General features: G+C 36.8%; 1 protein-coding gene across 1 annotated transcript; it reads left to right on the forward strand.

Moving 5' to 3' along the window:
* Positions 1-4,103: 4,103 nt before the first annotated feature.
* LOC132555264 (uncharacterized) lies at positions 4,104-16,080 on the forward strand. Its single transcript, XM_060219619.1, has 6 exons — positions 4,104-4,306; positions 5,273-5,444; positions 7,540-7,699; positions 9,466-9,514; positions 9,803-9,867; positions 12,572-16,080. Exons 1-6 carry the CDS (start codon positions 4,104-4,106, stop codon positions 15,700-15,702), a joined length of 3,780 nt encoding a protein of 1,259 aa, XP_060075602.1. The 3' UTR covers positions 15,703-16,080.
* The last annotated feature ends 3,547 nt before the right edge of the window (positions 16,081-19,627 follow it).

Here is a 19,627-nt window from a genome sequence, read left to right on the forward strand (position 1 = left end):
GGCGAACAGGGCTCAATTTTCTTTTTTGACAGAAGAATTAACAGAGTCAATAACATAACGGTAGCACAGTGGTAAGATCCATGTTTTCAGCTGCAAAGTTCTTTTATGGACGTATATATGGAAAGAAATAGCAAACATAGGACAGTTGTGAGATAAGGGATTATCATTAAATTTACTACCTAATATATGACTGTAGCATATTGATATATTTAAATTATTTATATGTAAGTTTGCTATCTGATCAGTTGTTTGTGACAATGCGGGAGAGGGCTTTACATTTTTTCAATAACGTGTGCCCAATTATTTCGTTTCGATGATTGGCTTTTTTTTGTTTCATACGATTTAAAGCAAATTAAATTTCGTTAATCTACAATTAGTGACAGATTTCCTTACAAAAGAAATCTAATGGTATTTGTCTTCGTGAAAATGTTTAGTTTGTAGCATATTTCCGTACCGATGAGCAGCTTCACACTGGTGTAAAAAGTCTGGGTCTTCTCTTGGTACATGTAGGTGATAAGTATCATGTGTATAAGTTTCCAGTTGATAACGTCTGCAGGAGAAATTCCCATTAAGAACTTAGGATATCTAGATTTTCCCCAGATACTGCGCTCACCTGAGGTTGTAAATAATGTCATGAACTACTATAATGTCAAACTTCAGAAAAAAACCCTTCTATTATGTTTTTTTTTTATTTAAACAGACCCGTATCGCTCCAATACTCGACAAATTAGCGGATTTTAGCCACGTAGACATCCGTTCAGCATCAAATGTCATAATATGTGAATTATTAATTTCTCCATGTCGGAGACAACTCTTTTCCGTAACAGACAGTTGTGGGATCGCACAACGTTACTCTATTTGCGCAAGACAGGACGAAATAAGCTATCGCACATGTTCTATAGCACAGATGTGCGATTCTATCGTAGCTGATATGATTTTTTAAATGACATAGATAAATGTGGGATAAGGTTTATTTATTTTCTGAATATACATTGTATACGAGTATAGCTAAGTATATGGTCAGACACGTGTAGATCTATAACATAAAGACTAAATAGTTTTATACACTCGTAATTTAAAGTGTTTTGTTTCCACAGTGCCGCACGTGATCATATTCATTATCTATGTAAACAGTTTTTACCGCAGTGGACCACATAAAATCTCATACGGTCCGAAAATAAATTTTATTTTCATTTCATCTGTATTACTCTCATTTTTCTATCATTTTGTTAAGAAAAATATAAACTCATATTTGACTTATTGACTGCTATTTATAAATGTAAGTTATAAATCTTAGTGAGCGTACGAGTTCAAAGAATACGAGATTTGCTCGGTACTATGTTTTTATATTGGAAAGAAGCATTGCCAAAATACAGCAAAAATGTCTTTTTAAAATTGCAGTGGTTAATCAATTTCTAATCATTGTCCTTCTTTCCTTAGTGTATTGGGTTACTTTAAGATATAGTTAACGGTAGATGTAGAGCTCTTCCGATCTGGATCCTTGATCAAGGGCTTTCAGTTGTTAATCTTCAAATTCCAATCGCTACAGTAATGATTGTTCTGTTAAAATGTATTTTCAAATTCCAAATCTTGTCGCAGTTTTATTTCTTTAACCAAATCCAGGGGTATATTTATCATAAACCCATGACCAAACCAGATGATTTCTTCGTATATTGACTAAAGCAGTATTTGAAATCACAAAGGACACAGAGTCAGACGACGAGAAATTAGCCCATGATGGAGATGGCTATAGTTCACACCTGTCCAGTAAACCACAGGGGTTCTCAGTTTGGAGTTTACTGGGGCGTCATTCGAAATAACTGACCATATGCACTCATATAATTAAATGTTATTTTTATTCAACAGATACTGTTGAACTGAACTGTGACACTCTGATATTTTTTTAAATAATCAATGAAAGTGGTTATTTTTTGTTTGTGAAATAAGTCCGACATGTTATGATGTGTAACCTCTATGAAGGCCACTACATATACCTATATAATTATGTCTGTACGGATCTCCGAGTAAAACTGTACCGGCTTAGCATGGAATATTAATTTGATAAAATCATACATCCATTATTAGTCCCATTCTACCTGTGGGCTCTCGTACCTACGACTCGATAAACGCTAAGGGGACGTAACCCATGGTATCCCGTAGAAATAGCTGAATATGAGTTATTGCTATCATGAAATGGAAAATTCACAATAGGGAAATTGAAATCGTCACGTTTATCATACAGCTTGGTGGAAAGCTGTTCATACTGATTTCGTTGTAGGAAAAGATCGTGATAAGCAGCTGATTTAGAGAGTCTGTCGTATCTTTAATTCCAGTTCTGGTGAATACATACGATGAACTTAGTCGATAAATTTCTTCTTTTTTAGAGACAATGCATCATCAATATATCTGAAGGTGAAGTCAAGCGATTTTACAAAGTCTTTGTGACCGGTTTTGATAAGCTCTTCAATAAATTGAGCCTCGCGTGACAACGTTAACCGGAACAATTATTCAGGTTGAGAATTTCCCCTGTCACTGCAAACAGGAAGCCGTTTAGCGCGTTCAGACCGGGACGTCAAAAAGCTGGGAAACAGGTAGTTGTTCGACCAATTCCACATGGTTGTCATTGTGTAACAGCTTTAAGAAGACTGTATAAAGTCGACATGTAATGTTTTCCTGTAATTACAAAGAAGGCATGACGCTTTATACAGTTCCTTTCGAGTTTGGCGTCAGACAGCACTGGCTGCCATTTGTGGGTCAGACGCGGTTTGTGCAAAAATGGCCGACATTTACAAATATTGGTTATGCTTTTATTATTTATCGAAATGAAAGTGTAGAATTTGCATTTTATCAATGAAAATACTGACTTAGTTATTCTTTTAAGAACTTTGATGAGGTTGTCAAAATATGATGTTATCGTGAAGTAAGTAATCAGTTTCTGGGTTTTAACGGAGCCGTTTAGGGAGGTGTTCGGACAACCGGAAGTGACAGGCTAGATATACCCTTCTCTGAAAAGTAAACATTACAATCAGGGACGTATAATACTGTTATACACGTCCCTGTTACAATCAACTAAATCACGATAATAAAAGGCTATTGATGAGTGAATTTGAATAACGTATTTAAAATAATATGCCTTTCCATTTTTTTAATTTATGAAAAAACTGACTTTTTAAATCATCAAGCTGCTGCAATCGATCTGACCGTGACAGATCCTCAAAAAGTGACAGGAATTGTTCCCTCTCTGTATGTATTTCTTAATAAGTCTTTAATGGATCATTCCCAAATTTCGTACGTAGATTACCTTTGGCCCATAGTGTAGTTGTGCTCTTTTGAATTTGGAGCTGATCAAAAGAAAAAACAAAAACAAAATGGCTGACGGACGGCCATCTTGGATTTTGACAAAATTGTCATACTATATCTTCAGAATATCTAAATGGATTATATGAAATTTTATAGGTTCCATTTCGTGTTTGATGAATGGCCATCTTGAATCTTGACTGTTAAAAAGTAATATCAATAATTCGGTTGAGAAATTTTTAAATTAATAAAATTTAGAGAAAATAAAAAGAAAGGAAGGTAAATTATTCAGGTTTTAAAGCATGAATAAAGATTTAATAGTGGGCTCTAAAATCCTTCTGGGTTTTCTTGTTTTCGTTTTTTTTTTTTTTTTTTACAGTTTTCTCATTTTTTCTGATTTTAAAAAGTATTTTTTTAAAAGAAATAGCTGTTCTGAGTTAACATTTATATTGTTGTAACCCATGTATAAGACACTACACAAAATATTACTGCTTTTATCATGTTTAACATTCAAGAACATATGTGATTAAAAACAGACTGCAACCTGAATATGAAATTGGATGTGTATACCGGTATATAGGCATGGAGAAGGAAAAGAGAAGTGTGCCTCTGCTGGAGTTCGCACAGAACCCCTTGGCTAATGGTCCGTAGCTCTACCAATTTAGCTAAGTGAAATGCCTTTAGCCAAAAGCCTAAAACAAGATGACCATATCTCAATGTACAGTTAAAACATGCCACACAAGCTTTCAAACATTTACATACATAAAATAATGCAAAAATTTTATATATTTAATGGGTTTCAGACAATGGATTGTGAGGAGACATCTGATGTGAAGGATTCAACCTTGGTGTGTGTTCATTGTCAGTGCTCCATTTCGCTGGCTGATGGACAGAATAAATGGCCAGTTACAACCTGCATAAGTGGTTTAACACACATTTCTGATATTCTACATGAGAAGGTGCCAGACTGCAAGTTTACAGTTTCTGATGACAGTTTTGTTTGTAAAAAGTAAGTATTGTTTCATATTCTGCATTTTCACAATGTTGTTTACACTTTTGTAATCTCACCTATCATTGTGTCAATATGACCTTCAATAAATATCAGCATAACAAGTCGGACACTTTTAAAGTCGGGGATTAGGTATTGAAATACATCGGGTTCTATGAGGTCAATAAGTTTTGTGAGGGATTTATTTTCATTAATTTTGTGAATATTCTAGATCCACAAATTTATATGTACACAAAATAATGAATAAATACAAGGTGACATGGACTGTTGGCACAAGTGGATTTCGCGAACAAGATTTATTGATGAGATTAAGTGCCAATGAAAATGGCAATTTCTATAAAAAACCCAGAAAAATTGAGTCATACAAAAATATAGCATTTTACAGTACATGTGCAATAGACGTGGCAAAATACATAACCAGATCAGGGTTCAAACCTGGGACCCTTTGAACTTCAGACACAAGCTCTTTAAATTAAGCTATGTATACCTGGCCACTAACAATTGACCCAATCCAGTTCTGCTACATTCCTCCCTACTTTTTCCTCTAAAGACACAAATATTTACAACCAAGGCTCAAGTATTCCCTTATCAAGCATTCTCCTGCTTGAAACAAGGGTTGGTTACAGACACCAAATGTAACAGCAACAAGAAAATGCATGGCCGGGCTAGAGGTGGAATCCTGGTCCTTCAGAACTCTAGAGAGACCCTCTACCAAGCGAAACACCTGGTCACTTACAATTACCCAGCCCTGTTTAACTTCACATGAAGCATTTCTTGGTATTCATACAGAGTTGAAATAAATATGGTTGAGCTTATTACCACACATTTGGAATAAGCAGATAATTATCTAACACATGATCTCTAAACTTTTTTATGACCATGATTTTTGAGTGATAAAACAAAGTACTATTGGATCATCATACCTGATAATAAATGATTCTTTAATACAAAATTATTATGATTCAGATGCTTCACAGTGTTGGAAAAGATTGTGAAAAAACAAGAAGTTGCTTCCTTGATGCAGAAGGAAAGCTTACAAGCTGAGTTAGAGCTGAAGATGTTGATGTCTGGAGTACAACTGGAGGGGATGGATAAAGAAGAGCTTGATAAGGTTTTACTGGACAGGGATACAGCGAAGGTAATTTTAGAATTAAGAGGAGCTTGTCATAATATTCTACTTGACAGAGATATAGCAAAGGTAATTTTAGAATAGCGTGGAGCTTGTTATAATATTCTACTGGACAGAGATACAGCGAAGGTAATTTTAGAATAAAGAGGAGCTTGTTATAATATTCTACTGGACAGAGATACAGCGAAGGTAATTTGAGAATAAAGAGGAGCTTGTTATAATGTTCTACTGGACAGAGATACAGCGAAGGTAATTTTAGAATAAAGAGGAGCTTGTTATAATATTCTACTTGACAGAGATATAGCAAAGGTAATTTTAGAATAGTGTAGAGCTTGTTATAATATTCTACTGGGCAGAGATACAGCAAAGGTAATTTTAGAATAAAGAGGAGCTTGTTATAATATTCTACTTGACAGAGATATAGCAAAGGTAATTTTAGAATAGCGTAGAGCTTGTTATAATATTCTACTGGGCAGATATACAGCAAAGATAATTTTAGAATAAAGAGGAGCTTGTTATAATATTCTTCTGGACAGAGATACAGCAAAGGTAATTTTAGAATAGCGTGGAGCTTGTTATAATATTCTAACGGACAGAGATACAGCGAAGGCAATTTTAGAATAAAGAGGAGCTTGTTATAATATTCTAATGGACAGAGATATAGCGAAGGTAATTTAAGAATAAAGAGGAGCTTGTTATCATGTTCTACTGGACAGAGATACAGCGAAGGTAATTTTAGAATAAAGAGGAGCTTGTTATAATATTCTACTTGACAGAGATATAGCAAAGGTAATTTTAGAATAGCGTAGAGCTTGTTATAATATTCTACTGGGCAGAGATACAGCAAAGGTAATTTTAGAATAAAGAGGAGCTTGTTATAATATTCTACTTGACAGAGATATAGCAAAGGTAATTTTAGAATAGCGTAGAGCTTGTTATAATATTCTACTGGGCAGAGATACAGCAAAGGTAATTTTAGAATAAAGAGGAGCTTGTTATAATATTCTTCTGGACAGAGATACAGCAAAGGTAATTTTAGAATAGCGTGGAGCTTGTTATAATATTCTAACGGACAGAGATACAGCGAAGGCAATTTTAGAATAAAGAGGAGCTTGTTATCATATTCTACTGGGCAGAGATACAGCAAAAGTAATTTTAGAATAAAGAGGAGCTTGTTATAATATTCTTCTGGACAGAGATACAGCAAAGGTGATTTTAGAATAGCGTAGAGCTTGTTATAATATTCTACTGGGCAGAGATACAGCAAAGGTAATTTTAGAATAAAGAGGAGCTTGTTATAATATTCTACTTGACAGAGATATAGCAAAGGTAATTTTAGAATAGCGTAGAGCTTGTTATAATATTCTACTGGGCAGAGATACAACAAAGGTAATTTTAGAATAAAGAGGAGCTTGTTATAATGTTCTACTGGACAGAGATACAACAAAGGTAATTTTAGAATAAAGAGGAACTTGTTATAATATCCTTTAGGACAGAGATACAGCGAAGGTAATTTTAGAATAAAGAAGAGCTTGTTATAATATTCTTCTGGACAGAGATACAGCAAAGGTAATTTTAGAATAGCGTGGAGCTTGTTATAATATTCTAACGGACAGAGATATAGCGAAGGCAATTTTAGAATAAAGAGGAGCTTGTTATAATATTCTACTGGACAGAGATACAGCGAAGGTAATTTTAGAATAAAGAGGAGCTTGTTATAATATTCTACTGGACAGAGATACAGCGAAGGTAATTTAAGAATAAAGGGGAACTTGTTATAATATTCTACTGGACAGAGATACAGCGAAGGTAATTTAAGAATAAAGAGGAACTTGTTATAATGTTCTAGTTGACAGGGGTACAGCGAAGGTTCTTTTAGAATATAGAGGAGCTTGATAGTTTTCTAGTGGACTACTGTCTGTGTTTTCATCATTGTGTACTTTACTTTAATTGCTCTGGTTGGCATGCAATTGGCCTCCTGTATGTTGTTCAGAGAAGTAGTCACCAGCTACTATAAGAAGACTTTGCTTCATATTGAGACTAAACTGTTCTCAGGACGATATACACAGTAAACAACCAAACATACTAACTGTCTCTTTTTCAGTCTGAAGATGACGGTTCACGAGTAGCTAGAGTAGAATGGTTTGCCATGATGACTGATCGCAAGTCTCAACAGTTAGTGGCTCACTGCTCTAAAAACGGGGCGAAATTTGTGGAGAAAAATCAAGAAATTTTCAAAATGTTCCCACAGTTTTGTTTCTCTGGTGAGTAGTATGACTGTCGCACATCAATGACCAAGTGTTAAACAAAGCATAGCAGAATTGACTACAGTACATTGTTACCATCTTGTGTATTTTTTTTGTCTTTAATCTTTTACCACCTTGTCAGACTATTTTTGGCGTTAGTGTTTATAGGATTATAGCACAAAATGTTTGTCGATTCCGTACCATCTTGTACATTACATTCATCAGTGCTAGTACTCCCCACACTGGTCATTTGTCTGATAAAGGTGACCATGTAGTCATGGAAACGTCACACTCAAATCTTCTACTGGTTGTGTTGTCTGATAAAGGTGACCATGTAGTCATGGAAACGTCACACTCTAATCTTCTGCTGGTTGTGTTGTAAGAACTTCTATTCTATGTATACTTCATAGATTTAGCTAGATCAGATCGGAAACAATGATGGCCAACATTTATTTTAGATATAATCTCTCACCAATGTAACAACTTTTGCTGAAAATTCTGTTCCATCTTAAGTAAGTGATTGGTCTGTTCTTGTATGCAACGCTCTCCCTGATCAAGATCTCAAAGATGCTTTCATTAATAAACGAAGGCCACGCAGACATTTGCCAATAACTCTGTGAAAAACCTTGCTTTCAAGTGGCATTTTTGTTACATAAAATAGAATATTTTTAACAAATTGTTGTGATTAGTTATCAACTGGAAAATATGATATTGACCTATGGTCGAGAGCAATGCTATCACAATACATTGATAAGTTGACCTTTTTTTACAACATTACTCTTGATCTGATGACTAATTTCCTTAATTAATTTATTAACAACTACTTAATACTTATAAGTTGGGGGAGGGGGTGTATAGACCTATTGATTTCTCGCAGGTTTATTAGTTTTCATCTGTTTCTGGGTAACAAGTATGGAGATAAATATGACGTCAGCCGTGAAGCTCAATTGACTTACATTTGCTTAACACTTCTGACTGAATTTTACGTCAAATTTACATTGTTCATTGTCTGATTAAGAGGGCTGGAATATTTTCTGAATAATAGTATTCAGCTTGACAGTATGTAAGTTAGATAAATTCCTAAAAATCGTCAGAATCTGGATCAGTAGTTCTTAAGTATGGATCTATATGTGACTCTGGTGGTATAAGTAATATGGTGACTGTTTTGTTTGTTTATTGTGGTGTATTTATATCTACCCACAGTTATTAAATAGAGTTTTATCCCATAAAATCTGAAAAGATGGACTACCTGAAGATAATAAAAGTTGTTTTTATTAAGCTCTATTTATCAATGAAAAATTGATATATGAAAATACTTGATTCTTCAGTAACAAGTATGACCATCCTTTATAGTGAGAACTGTTTGTATTTTGTTAAGTATTTAGGTAATAGTCACCCATAGCAGTTATTTTACCTGCCTCAGACTCCATAATCAACGGGTTATGATAATTTTTTCTGTCCGCACCCCTGGAACTTGTCATGACAAAATCATGTGTGACACCTTGTGGACAAGATGAAATTACTTAAACAATTCTTTGATACACATCGAATGAATCTTGCGAAACAGTATAATATGATGGCTCAGAAGTCGTATGTTGCTTCTTTGTAATCTTCAAACGGAGTGCATCAGCTTGTGTTTGGTCAGTTTTTTTTCTGTTGTAACCAATAAGATTACTTATCCTGTGCCATGACATGTTCCAGGGGTGCAGAGAATGAATGTGATTGTAACCCTTGGAGTATCATGGATGTACCACCTTACACATATTTTGTTTTCTCTACCACAGATAACGGATCACGTACTGAAATGGACCACAACTACTCGAGCAAAGAAAGGTGAAAATTTCTACTGTTGTCTGTCTAGCTCTCTGGTTTCAGACAGGAGAACACAAACATGTTCTTTTTACATTTAAATCTATTTAGTAATTAGTAAATAATGAGAGATAATTAATGGATATTGTTTGCATACATTTTAGAAATGGTAAGCTGTCAATAATTTGTTCACAGAGAACTACATATTGGCAGAAATTGGACTTATTCAAAAATTTCTGTTTAAATTGTATTGAAGATCAGTAAAAGCTCACAAATTTTAATCATTGATGAGATATTTTTATCAAATTGCAGTAGTGGTGATAAAGATGAAGAGAAGAAAGTCAACAAACAGGAAGATTCAGTGAAAGAAAACACAGGTAACAAGCTATACTCTGGCCCACAATCTTGTCTGTGGTTAGGTCCAGTTCTTTGTCATAGGTCCATACCTCTAGACAACTTATATTTTGACCATGATTCTCCTGAAATATGTTAGATTTGAATTAGACTTGCTGCAAAAATAAGTATAAATTGGGAGAGAAAAAGGGTGAAAGAAGAGGGAAAGAGAGGGAGAGGAAAGGGAAGGAGGGAGAGAGAGAGGGAGAGAGGAGGGGAAGAGAGAGAGGAAGGGAGAGGAGCGAGAGGAGGGGGAGAGAAAGGAAGGGGGAGGAGGGAGAGGAGGGGAAGAGAGAGAGGGAGGGGGAGGCGGGAGAGAGGAGGGGAAGAAGGAGAGGAAGGGGGAGGAGGGAGAGAGGAGGGGAAGAGGGAGAGGAAGGGGGAGGCGGGGGAGAGGAAGGTGGAGGAGGGAGAGAGAGAGGGAAGGGGGAGGAGGGGATGAGGGAGAGGAAGGGGGAGGAGGGAGAGGAAGGGGAGGAGGGAGAGAAAGTGAGAGGATAGGGAAGGAGGGAGAGAAAGTGAGAGGAAGGGGGAGGAGGGCGAGGAAGGGGGAGGAGGGAGATATAGGGGGAGAGGAAGGGGGAGGAGGGGAAGAGGGAGAAGAAGGGAAAGGAGGGAGAAGGAGGGGAAGAGGGAGAGGAAGGAGGAGGAGGAAGAGGGAGAGGAAGGGGGAAGAGGGAGAGGAAGGGGGAGGAGGTAGAGAGGAAGGGAAGAGGGAGAAGAGGAAGAGAGGAGGGGAAGAGGGAGAGGAAGAGGGAGGAGGGAGAGGGAGGAGGGAGAGAGAGGAAGGGAGAGGAGGATGAGAGAAGTAGGGGGAGGATGAAAGAGAGAAAAACCCCTTTAATATTTGAGGATATCATTGATAAGGAAGTAAGTTTATTCCTAATCTCAGCTGCCTTCGATTAATTGAACTGGAATCAAGATAATATCAAATAAATACTTCACAAATCTAAAGAAACATAAATCATGTGCTCTTTGAGTCAAGTTTTGAAGAGATCCATACTTCATCTTAGTAGTTTGTATATTTCATACAACATTTTATATATCTGTTTCTCATTCTGAATTGGTCAGCGAAAAGAAACAAATATATTTTTTATATTGGCCTTGTTGGGTACAATGTACATATAGGGCTTCTCTACTTCATCCACTTGACCCCGGGACTCCTCAATAAATCACTTCTATGGTTTGTTTGTTTTTCTCTGGGTGATACTCCTGAAAAAATTTGGTAGGATCTTACTGGAATATTTGTATCCCACAGGAGATATGATTTATGAAATGAATGTTTAAAAGATTACAATATTAGCATGTCTTTGATGAATTCGTTTTATCATATTATCAGTTATTTAAGAAAATATAAAAATACACCTCTGACATTTCAATGGAGTCTTTCAGCTCTTTCATATAGTCTTCATTGTTACATCAAAATGCTATCTGTGTGACGTAATCTCATTATCTAAAACTGACCTCAAAATAGGTTATGTTACACATGTTAAGATACAGAACATATTACTGGGGTATACCCACTGTGTAACAAAGGCTATTGTGATAAACAGATTTCTTGTTTACAAACAAGAAGACCGTGTGATAGATCAAACATATTTTCAGAAAATAAAGATGAATTCTATTACGTACTAAACTGTAGTTGGTATTTATATACAATTACTTTCAGTATCTTTAAAGTCTTTGAAGATTTGAGGAAAAGCATACTTAATTAGTAGCTGAATTTTAGGCTATGATTTTTTTATGCAAAATATCAATATTTTTTGTCAATATTTGCTTTATAATTTGTTCACAATCATCAAGGTCCATGTAGTAACTCTCAAAGTCTTCCTATTTATGTTTATTCAGTGATAAAGAATCATCTTGCAACGTATATAAAAGAAATTATGTAAATATCCATTTTAAGTGATAAATAGTATATTCTCCTTTATCAAACTCAACTTATGTAATAATGATATAATAGAATTCAATGAAATGCTTACTTATTATTTGTTAAAGGGAGATAACTCCATGCAGTAAGAGTTGTAATTTGAATAGCCAGTATTTAGCAATTAAATAGTTAATATAGCAGTTGTTTTATAACAGCAATGGTAATTAACATAAACGTTCTGATTATCATTTCAATACTTAATTATTATTGTAACAGAGGTCATTATTTATTTCAATGCCTCCACTAAGATTTGAATCAGGGACCCCTGGCTGACTAGTCTGATGCTCAACCGATCAAGCTAAAGAGAAGTTCTCTCTAGCCAAGTGATATATTACAGCTAGTATTTACCAGAGTTATATTGTCAAGTCAAAAAAATATTGACAATGAATTGATCTGTGTAGTAAAAGTTTGATTTATTTAACGTGGGGTATCAAAATTAAAGTTGGTAACATTACTGGATTTAAATATTTTAAAAACGATTTTAAAAAGTACTTCTGACAATTGTTCAGGAATTCATTGCTAAGTCTTTTTATCTAGAGGAATATTTTCATAAGAAGAAGCACATTGTACAAGAACCATAACTCTCTTTTGCAATATACATTGATCATACTAAGAGAATGTACAGTATTCTTAATTCAAGGCCTGCAACTTCTTAATTACAGAATTACTGCCTTTTGATTAAATTTTGTATCAAATAAAGTCATTTTCTGGAGCATTCATCAGTTTCACTGATACTATTGTTTATTTTTTTTATACAGAAGCTGTTCCTTCGTCATCAAAATCCAGGAGGAGGAAAGCTATACCTGCAAAGGCGGCTTCACCAACAAAGACATCAAACGAAGATGCTGAAAAATTGAAACCTAAACCTGTTCAAGTAAGCAGAAAGAGACGCAGATCTAAGGTAGCAGATGAAGATCCAAATTTTGAACCAACAACTGATTCAAAAGCACAGGCCTTCGAATCAACACAATGCCATCGAGGTACACGATCTGCATTACGAGTAGCTCTTAGAACTAGAAAAGGCATAGGTCCAGATAAGGACCATTCATATTCATCGTTTGCGGGCTATTCCACTCCCAAAACAGATAAACCTAAGAAAGAAAAAGGTCGCAAGGAAGAGTGCAAAAATTTTGTTCCTTCTCACATTGATGTCTTTTCTCTTGATCATCCTGGAAATAAGGAAGTAGCTGATAAAATCTTGACTACGTTCCAGAAAATTGACCCCGATAAGCCTTCACCAAATTCACCAAGAGATTCATCTAAACCATGGGCATGTTTACGGTGTACTTTTGTCACAACATGCCGAAAACGTGCACTGCTTCATTTCCGGTTAGTGCACGATTTGAGGGATCTGTGGTCTCGTTTTCATATTTGTCAGATAATGCCAGAAAAAGGCAAAGAGGATGAGGAGTTGCAAGATCAGTACCGTCTGCATCGCCCTTTACTCTGTGTTTTGTGTGGTAGAGACTACGTCAACAAGTCAGCTGAGTTCCACGTCACTAAGGATCACCCTGGGATTACCAGTAAACAGATACCTCTCATCATCATTAAGAAAGAAGCTGGTCCAAAACTGATCATTCTGTATTTGTATGGTCGACCCCCAATTACTTATCTGCTTGATACCAAAGGTCGTCTTCATGAGGTCAAAAAGATCAACACCTCATCCCTGAAACAGAAAGTATCCTTTGCTTTCCAGGAAATAAAGCCGTCTGTTCCTATCAGTATTGACGGTGAGGTGAAGGAAGAAGATGAAGAAGATTTGGAGAGCACCTCGCGGTATAAGGTAGAGGTCATAATGTATGGCTGTTCTCTGGCAGAGGGCCAGCCAGGAAGTCTATCAATCTTTGCTAGTGAGGATGTAAGTAAACCTCCAGAAGATTTGTCTACGTTACGCACCAAGCTCCTAGAAAGAGTCCGTATTGGCACCAGTTTGCCTACTAAAAAGACAAAAATCAATGCGTCTAACAAAATAGAAGAACCGAGATATACTTGTAAAGTGTGCCATGCCGCGTCCAACTCTAGGAACATACAGGAAATGCACCACATTAATCATCCAAAACAAGTTGGCAAATGGGAATGTACACTTTGTGGGGAGCGCTTCACGAAAGCCAATCTCATCCTCACTCATATAGGTATCTTCCACGACCTTCTGGCACAACAGGCACTTTCTCATATGAAAGCTATTGGAGTGGAAACTTCTGCAAAATTGCTATACAACCAAGAGAAAAAAGAGCATTCAGATAACGAGAATGAGGGAGCAATTTCTGAAGGAGCAGAGGATTGTGGGACTGAAAATGATAAATCGAAGTTGGAAGAGTCGAATGGGAATGATGAAGCAGTTTGTAGTCTCCCGTCCACTGAAGAAATTAATGTTTGGAAGAAACAGCTTGAAAACATTAAGCACTGTGAAGTGTGTTGTAAGGCTATGAATACTAATGCGGCACTAATGAAACACATGAGAGTAGCCCACAAGATTAGGAACTACAGATGTCCAGTATGTAGCATGTCTTTCATTTCCTATAGCTACCTTGTATACCACATGGAGGAATCACACCAAACTAGCACCAACAATAGTAACTACCTGTGTACGTCCTGTAGCCGAGTATTCACAAGCAGAAATGACTTTGTCCAACACTGTGTTAACCATATCAAAGAAAACTTCAGATGCAATATATGTAATGAAGTTTTGTTGTCTGCAGACAAACTGAGTCTGCACATGAAGAGTCATTTTCCTAAAAAGGCACTACTTGACACGCCTTACGTCTGTCCAATATGTAACAAGGTCATCAAAGAGAGGAAGAAAGTGGAGATGCACTTGATCACACATTGTACCACAATGATAGAAGCCTATAGGTGCACCATGTGTACAAAAACTTGTGTGACAGAGCAGGGTCTACGTACACACATGGAGGGACACAAGCAGAATAAGGAGATGGTTTGCCATATCTGTGGTAAAGTGTTCAAACGACCACACCGTCTGCGAGATCATCTACGAATGCATGAAAATCCTGATCCTTTCAAATGCAGAATCTGCCACAAGATGGTATCCTCGGAAGAAGGCATGAAACGGCACATGGAGCTTGTGCATTCCACGACAAGGAAGAAAGAAGTGGTTTGTCATCTCTGTGGTAAAGAGCTTGCCAGCAATTACTCCCTTACCATGCACTTGAAATTGGTGCACAATCCAAACAAGGTCAAAAGGCCTTTGAAAAATCGTCAATGCCAGTATTGTAACAAGGTTTATATTAAACCATATCAGTTAACTCATCACATTGACGTTCACCATGCTGGGCGAAACTTTTACCCGTGTAAGTACTGTGGAGAGACATTTAGTAGTCGATCATTGTACAGAAGGCATGTCGATATTCATCCAGAGTTTAAACCATGGCGATGTAAATTCTGTCCTGAAAAGTTCGTGTTCCAGAAAACTCTTATTGATCACATCACACAGAATCACCCAGGACAGGAAAACGCTAAAGTGGAGACACGATTCGCATGTAATATATGCGGAAACACATATGGTAAGCTTTGGTCATTACGGAATCATTTAGACGTTGAACACAACGACCAACGTGAATTGGCAAACTGTGAAAAGATAAAATTTTACTGTCCTTTCTGTAATCGTGGCTTCCTCTATAAAACAGGATTAGACATTCACATGGCCAAGACACACAAACAGGAAATGGCTGTCACGAACTCTGAGCTGATTGCCGTTGAGGCTGTGGCTCACGAGGAAACAGTGGCAGCAGTGGAGGCTGCTACAGAGGCTGCTGCAGACGAAACCTGCATAATAGAGGCTCCAGCTACCATTACGCTTGAGCAAGAAGAAGCTGTACAACTTCTAAGTCAACTGCAATTCCAGGTGGAACAGAATTACATCATTCAGTAGATTTTCTACCTGTGTTAAATTTATTAAGGATTGTGTGGTTTATGTGTGTGTTCGAAGTACCAGGAAAACCAAGTAATACATTCACTAGGTATTTTAATTTTGAGCAGGAAAACAGGATGATTGATTCGTGCCAAATTAGCTGCAGTATGGATAGTATACCATGGTACTTTACTTTTGTATCCACAGGGACTTGGAATATCACGGTTATAACTATTCACTTATGTGTCTTTTGTACATCTTTATTACTTTCGTATCCATGGAGACTTGGGCTACCAAGGTAGTTTTACTTTAATATCCACAGAGACTTGGGGCTACCAAGGTAATTTACTTTTGTATCCATGGAGACAAGGACTACCAGGGTTGTTTACTTTTGTATCCATGGAGACAAGGACTACCAGGGTTGTTTACTTTTGTATCCATGGAGACGAGGACTACTGAGGTTGTTTACTTTTTTATCCACCGAGACTTGGATACGGGAAATAATTTACATATTATAAGCTTGAAAAATGGGAATGTCCATTTAAAAGAAAACCAGGTGATCGTCTTTTGATAAATAATCTTTAGCAAACAGTTTGAAATTCTACAGTGTATAATGGACAAACTAGATATATTTCATCATCAGATCAGTCATGAAGTCAGACTTGTTTCTCTAGACTTCATAACTGTCATTTATCATTTTTTATTCATGTGTTTATATAGGTATGATATATAAATATGTTCATGTTCTATTGTACATTGAGCAAGGGGAAAAACATCCTCTATACTTCAGGGGTTACAATCACTTTCGCTCTCTATTTAATGAAAGGTTTCAGATGGTTAATATCAGGTATCATACCTATAAGATGGGATGTGATGAAGAGAGGATCATGGGAAATTAGGAAAGTATGAAATGTAGTTTGTTAAGTGGTGATTTCCTTCTTGATAAGAGATGATATATTTACTCAAATTTCTCAGCAATCTTTTCACCTTTTTATAATTTTTCAGGCAAACATTTCGGTAAGTTTTCATTCAAGAGCGTAACGGTTAAGACACTATTGTAATTTCATTGAAGTTTTGAAAGTTCAAGAGACTCTTCAAAACATCCCTAAATGATAAATTATCAGATGTTTTCAAATGGAGACCATCAGGTCAAAATGACCCTTGTCCAAACTAAAGGTCAGGTTTCCTGTCAACAGAAGTTGTGTCATAGAGGTGCAGATTATAAAGTGTTAGATATGGACCAGGACCTGTAGGTGTAGACAGGAGTTAGATATACACTGGAGTCTACAGGTGTAGACAGGTGTTAGGTATAGACAAGTGTCTATAGGTGTAGATAGGTGGAAGGTATGGACTGGAGTCTACAGATGTAGATAGATGTTGAATATGGACTGGAGGTTACAGATATAGACAAGTGTCTACAAGTGTAGACAGGTGGAAGGTATGGACTGGAGTCTACAGATGTAGACAGGTGTTGAATATGGACTGGAGTCTACAGATACAGACGTGTTAGATATGGACTGGAGTCTACAGATATAGACATGTGTTAGATATGGACTGGAGTCTACAGATGTAGACAGGTGTTGAATATGAACTGGAGTCTACAGACATAGACATGTGTTAGATATAGACTGGATTCTACAGATGTAGACAGGTGTTGAATATGAACTGGAGTCTACAGATATAGACAGATGTTGAATATGGACTGGAGTCTACAGATATAGACAGATGTTGAATATGGACTGGAGGTTACAGATATAGACAAGTGTCTACAGGTGTAGACAGGTGTTGAATATGGACTGGAGTCTACAGATGTAGACATGTGTTAGGTATAGACAAGTGTCTACAGGTGTAGACAGGTGTTGAATATGGACTGGAGGTTACAGATATAGACAAGTGTCTACAGGTGTAGACAGATGTTAGATATAGACAAGTGTCTACAGATGAAGACAGGTGTTAGATATAGACAAGTGTCTACAGGTGTAGACCGGTGTTGAATATGGACTGGAGTCTACAGATATAGACAAATGTTAGATATAGACAAGTGTCTACAGGTGTAGACAGGTGTTGAATATGGACTGGAGTCTACAGATATAGACAAATGTTACATACAGACAAGTGTCTACAGGTGTAGACAGGTGTTAGGTATAGACAAGTGTCTACAGGTGTAGACAGGTGTTGAATATGGACTGGAGTCTACAGATATAGACAAATGTTACATATAGACAAGTGTCTACAGGTGTAGACAGGTGTTAGGTATAGACAAGTGTCTACAGGTATAGACAGGTGTTTGATGGTTTGCTGATACATGTGTGATTGAAGCTGTTTTTTCCTCTTTTATTTTTTTGTTTTTTGTTTTTTTTGTTCTGGTTGATTACATTTGGCAACTGAAAGGAAATGCCATGTATATTGAGGTTTTCTCTATAGTATGTTATATTTCATTGACATTTGGTATGTTTTATATCTATGGTTATACAACTGTGTCTTGTGTCTCATCTCTGCTCTACTGTGACCTTGAATCGACAAAACTATATGTGAATCAATGAAGTATGCAAATTCTGAATTCCTGGTGTGAATAAGAAGAGAAATGAGTTGTGAATTTCTACTGTGAATAGAGAGTGAAGTGAGTTGTAAGTTTCTGCTGTGAATAGAGAGTGAAATGAGTTGTGAATATCTACTGTGAATAGAGAGTGAAGTGAGTTGTGAATTTTTACTGTGAATAGATAGTGAAGTGAGTTGTAAGTTTCTGCTGTGAATAGAGAGTGAAATGAGTTGTGAACATCTACTGTGAATAGATAGTGAAGTGAGTTGTGAATTTTTACTGTGAATAGAGAATGAAATGAGTTGTTAATTTCCACCCGACTATAGAGTTGTTAAAGTTACATCATTATCAATAATTAAATTTTAAATCAGGTCTGAACATTGTATCTGATCATATTTTCCTGTCCAAGGTGTGCTGTAGAAAACTTTGAGGTTTTACAATATTTTACCAAAATTAATCTGTATATACCTGTGTATACCTGTTAATTATATAACGAAAACGAGAAAAATGAGAAATTGTGTAAAAATTATACAAGTTGTTAGCTATCGTTGAAAGTCATATGATATTGTTACTATGGTAATGGAAAGGTGAACTTCTGGAAAACATCCACTGGTTCAATGTGTACATTTCATATACAGCCACCTGTACATGTGAGATTGGAGTCTTCCAGCTTCCTGTACATACGAGATCGGAGTCTACCAGCTACCTGTACATTAGCGACTGGAGTCTACCAGCTACCTGTACATATGAAATTGGAGTCTACAGCTACCTGTACATTGGAGTCTACCAGCTACCTGTACATACGAGACTGGAGTCTACCAGCTACCTGTACATTGGCGACTGGAGTCTACCAGCTACCTGTACATTGGCGACTGGAGTCTACCAGCTACCTGTACATATGAAATTGGAGTCTACCAGCTACCTGTACATATAAAATTGGAGTCTACCAGCTACCTGTACATTGGAGTCTACCAGCTACCTGTACATTAGCGACTGGAGTCTACCAGCTACCTGTACATTGGCGACTGGAGTCTACCAGCTACCTGTACATTGGCGACTGGAGTCTACCAGCTACCTGTACATACGAGACTGGAGTCTACCAGCTACCTGTACATACGAGACTGGAGTCTACCAGCTACCTGTACATTGGCGACTGGAGTCTACCAGCTACCTGTAAATTGGAGTCTACCAGCTACCTGTACATACCTGGCAGCTTCCTGTACATACTGGAGTCTACCAGCTACCTGTACATGCGAGACTGGAGTCTACCAGCTACCTGTACATATGAAATTGGAGTCTACCAGCTACCTGTACATATGAAATTGGAGTCTACCAGCTACCTGTACATATGAAATTGGAGTCTACCAGCTACCTGTACATATGAAATTGGAGTCTACCAGCTACCTG

The sequence above is a fragment of the Ylistrum balloti genome, unplaced genomic scaffold (assembly GCF_031769215.1).
Source record: "Ylistrum balloti isolate Yb309-2 unplaced genomic scaffold, AGI_CSIRO_Ybal_v1 Utg369646, whole genome shotgun sequence".
Taxonomy (NCBI): domain Eukaryota; kingdom Metazoa; phylum Mollusca; class Bivalvia; order Pectinida; family Pectinidae; genus Ylistrum; species Ylistrum balloti.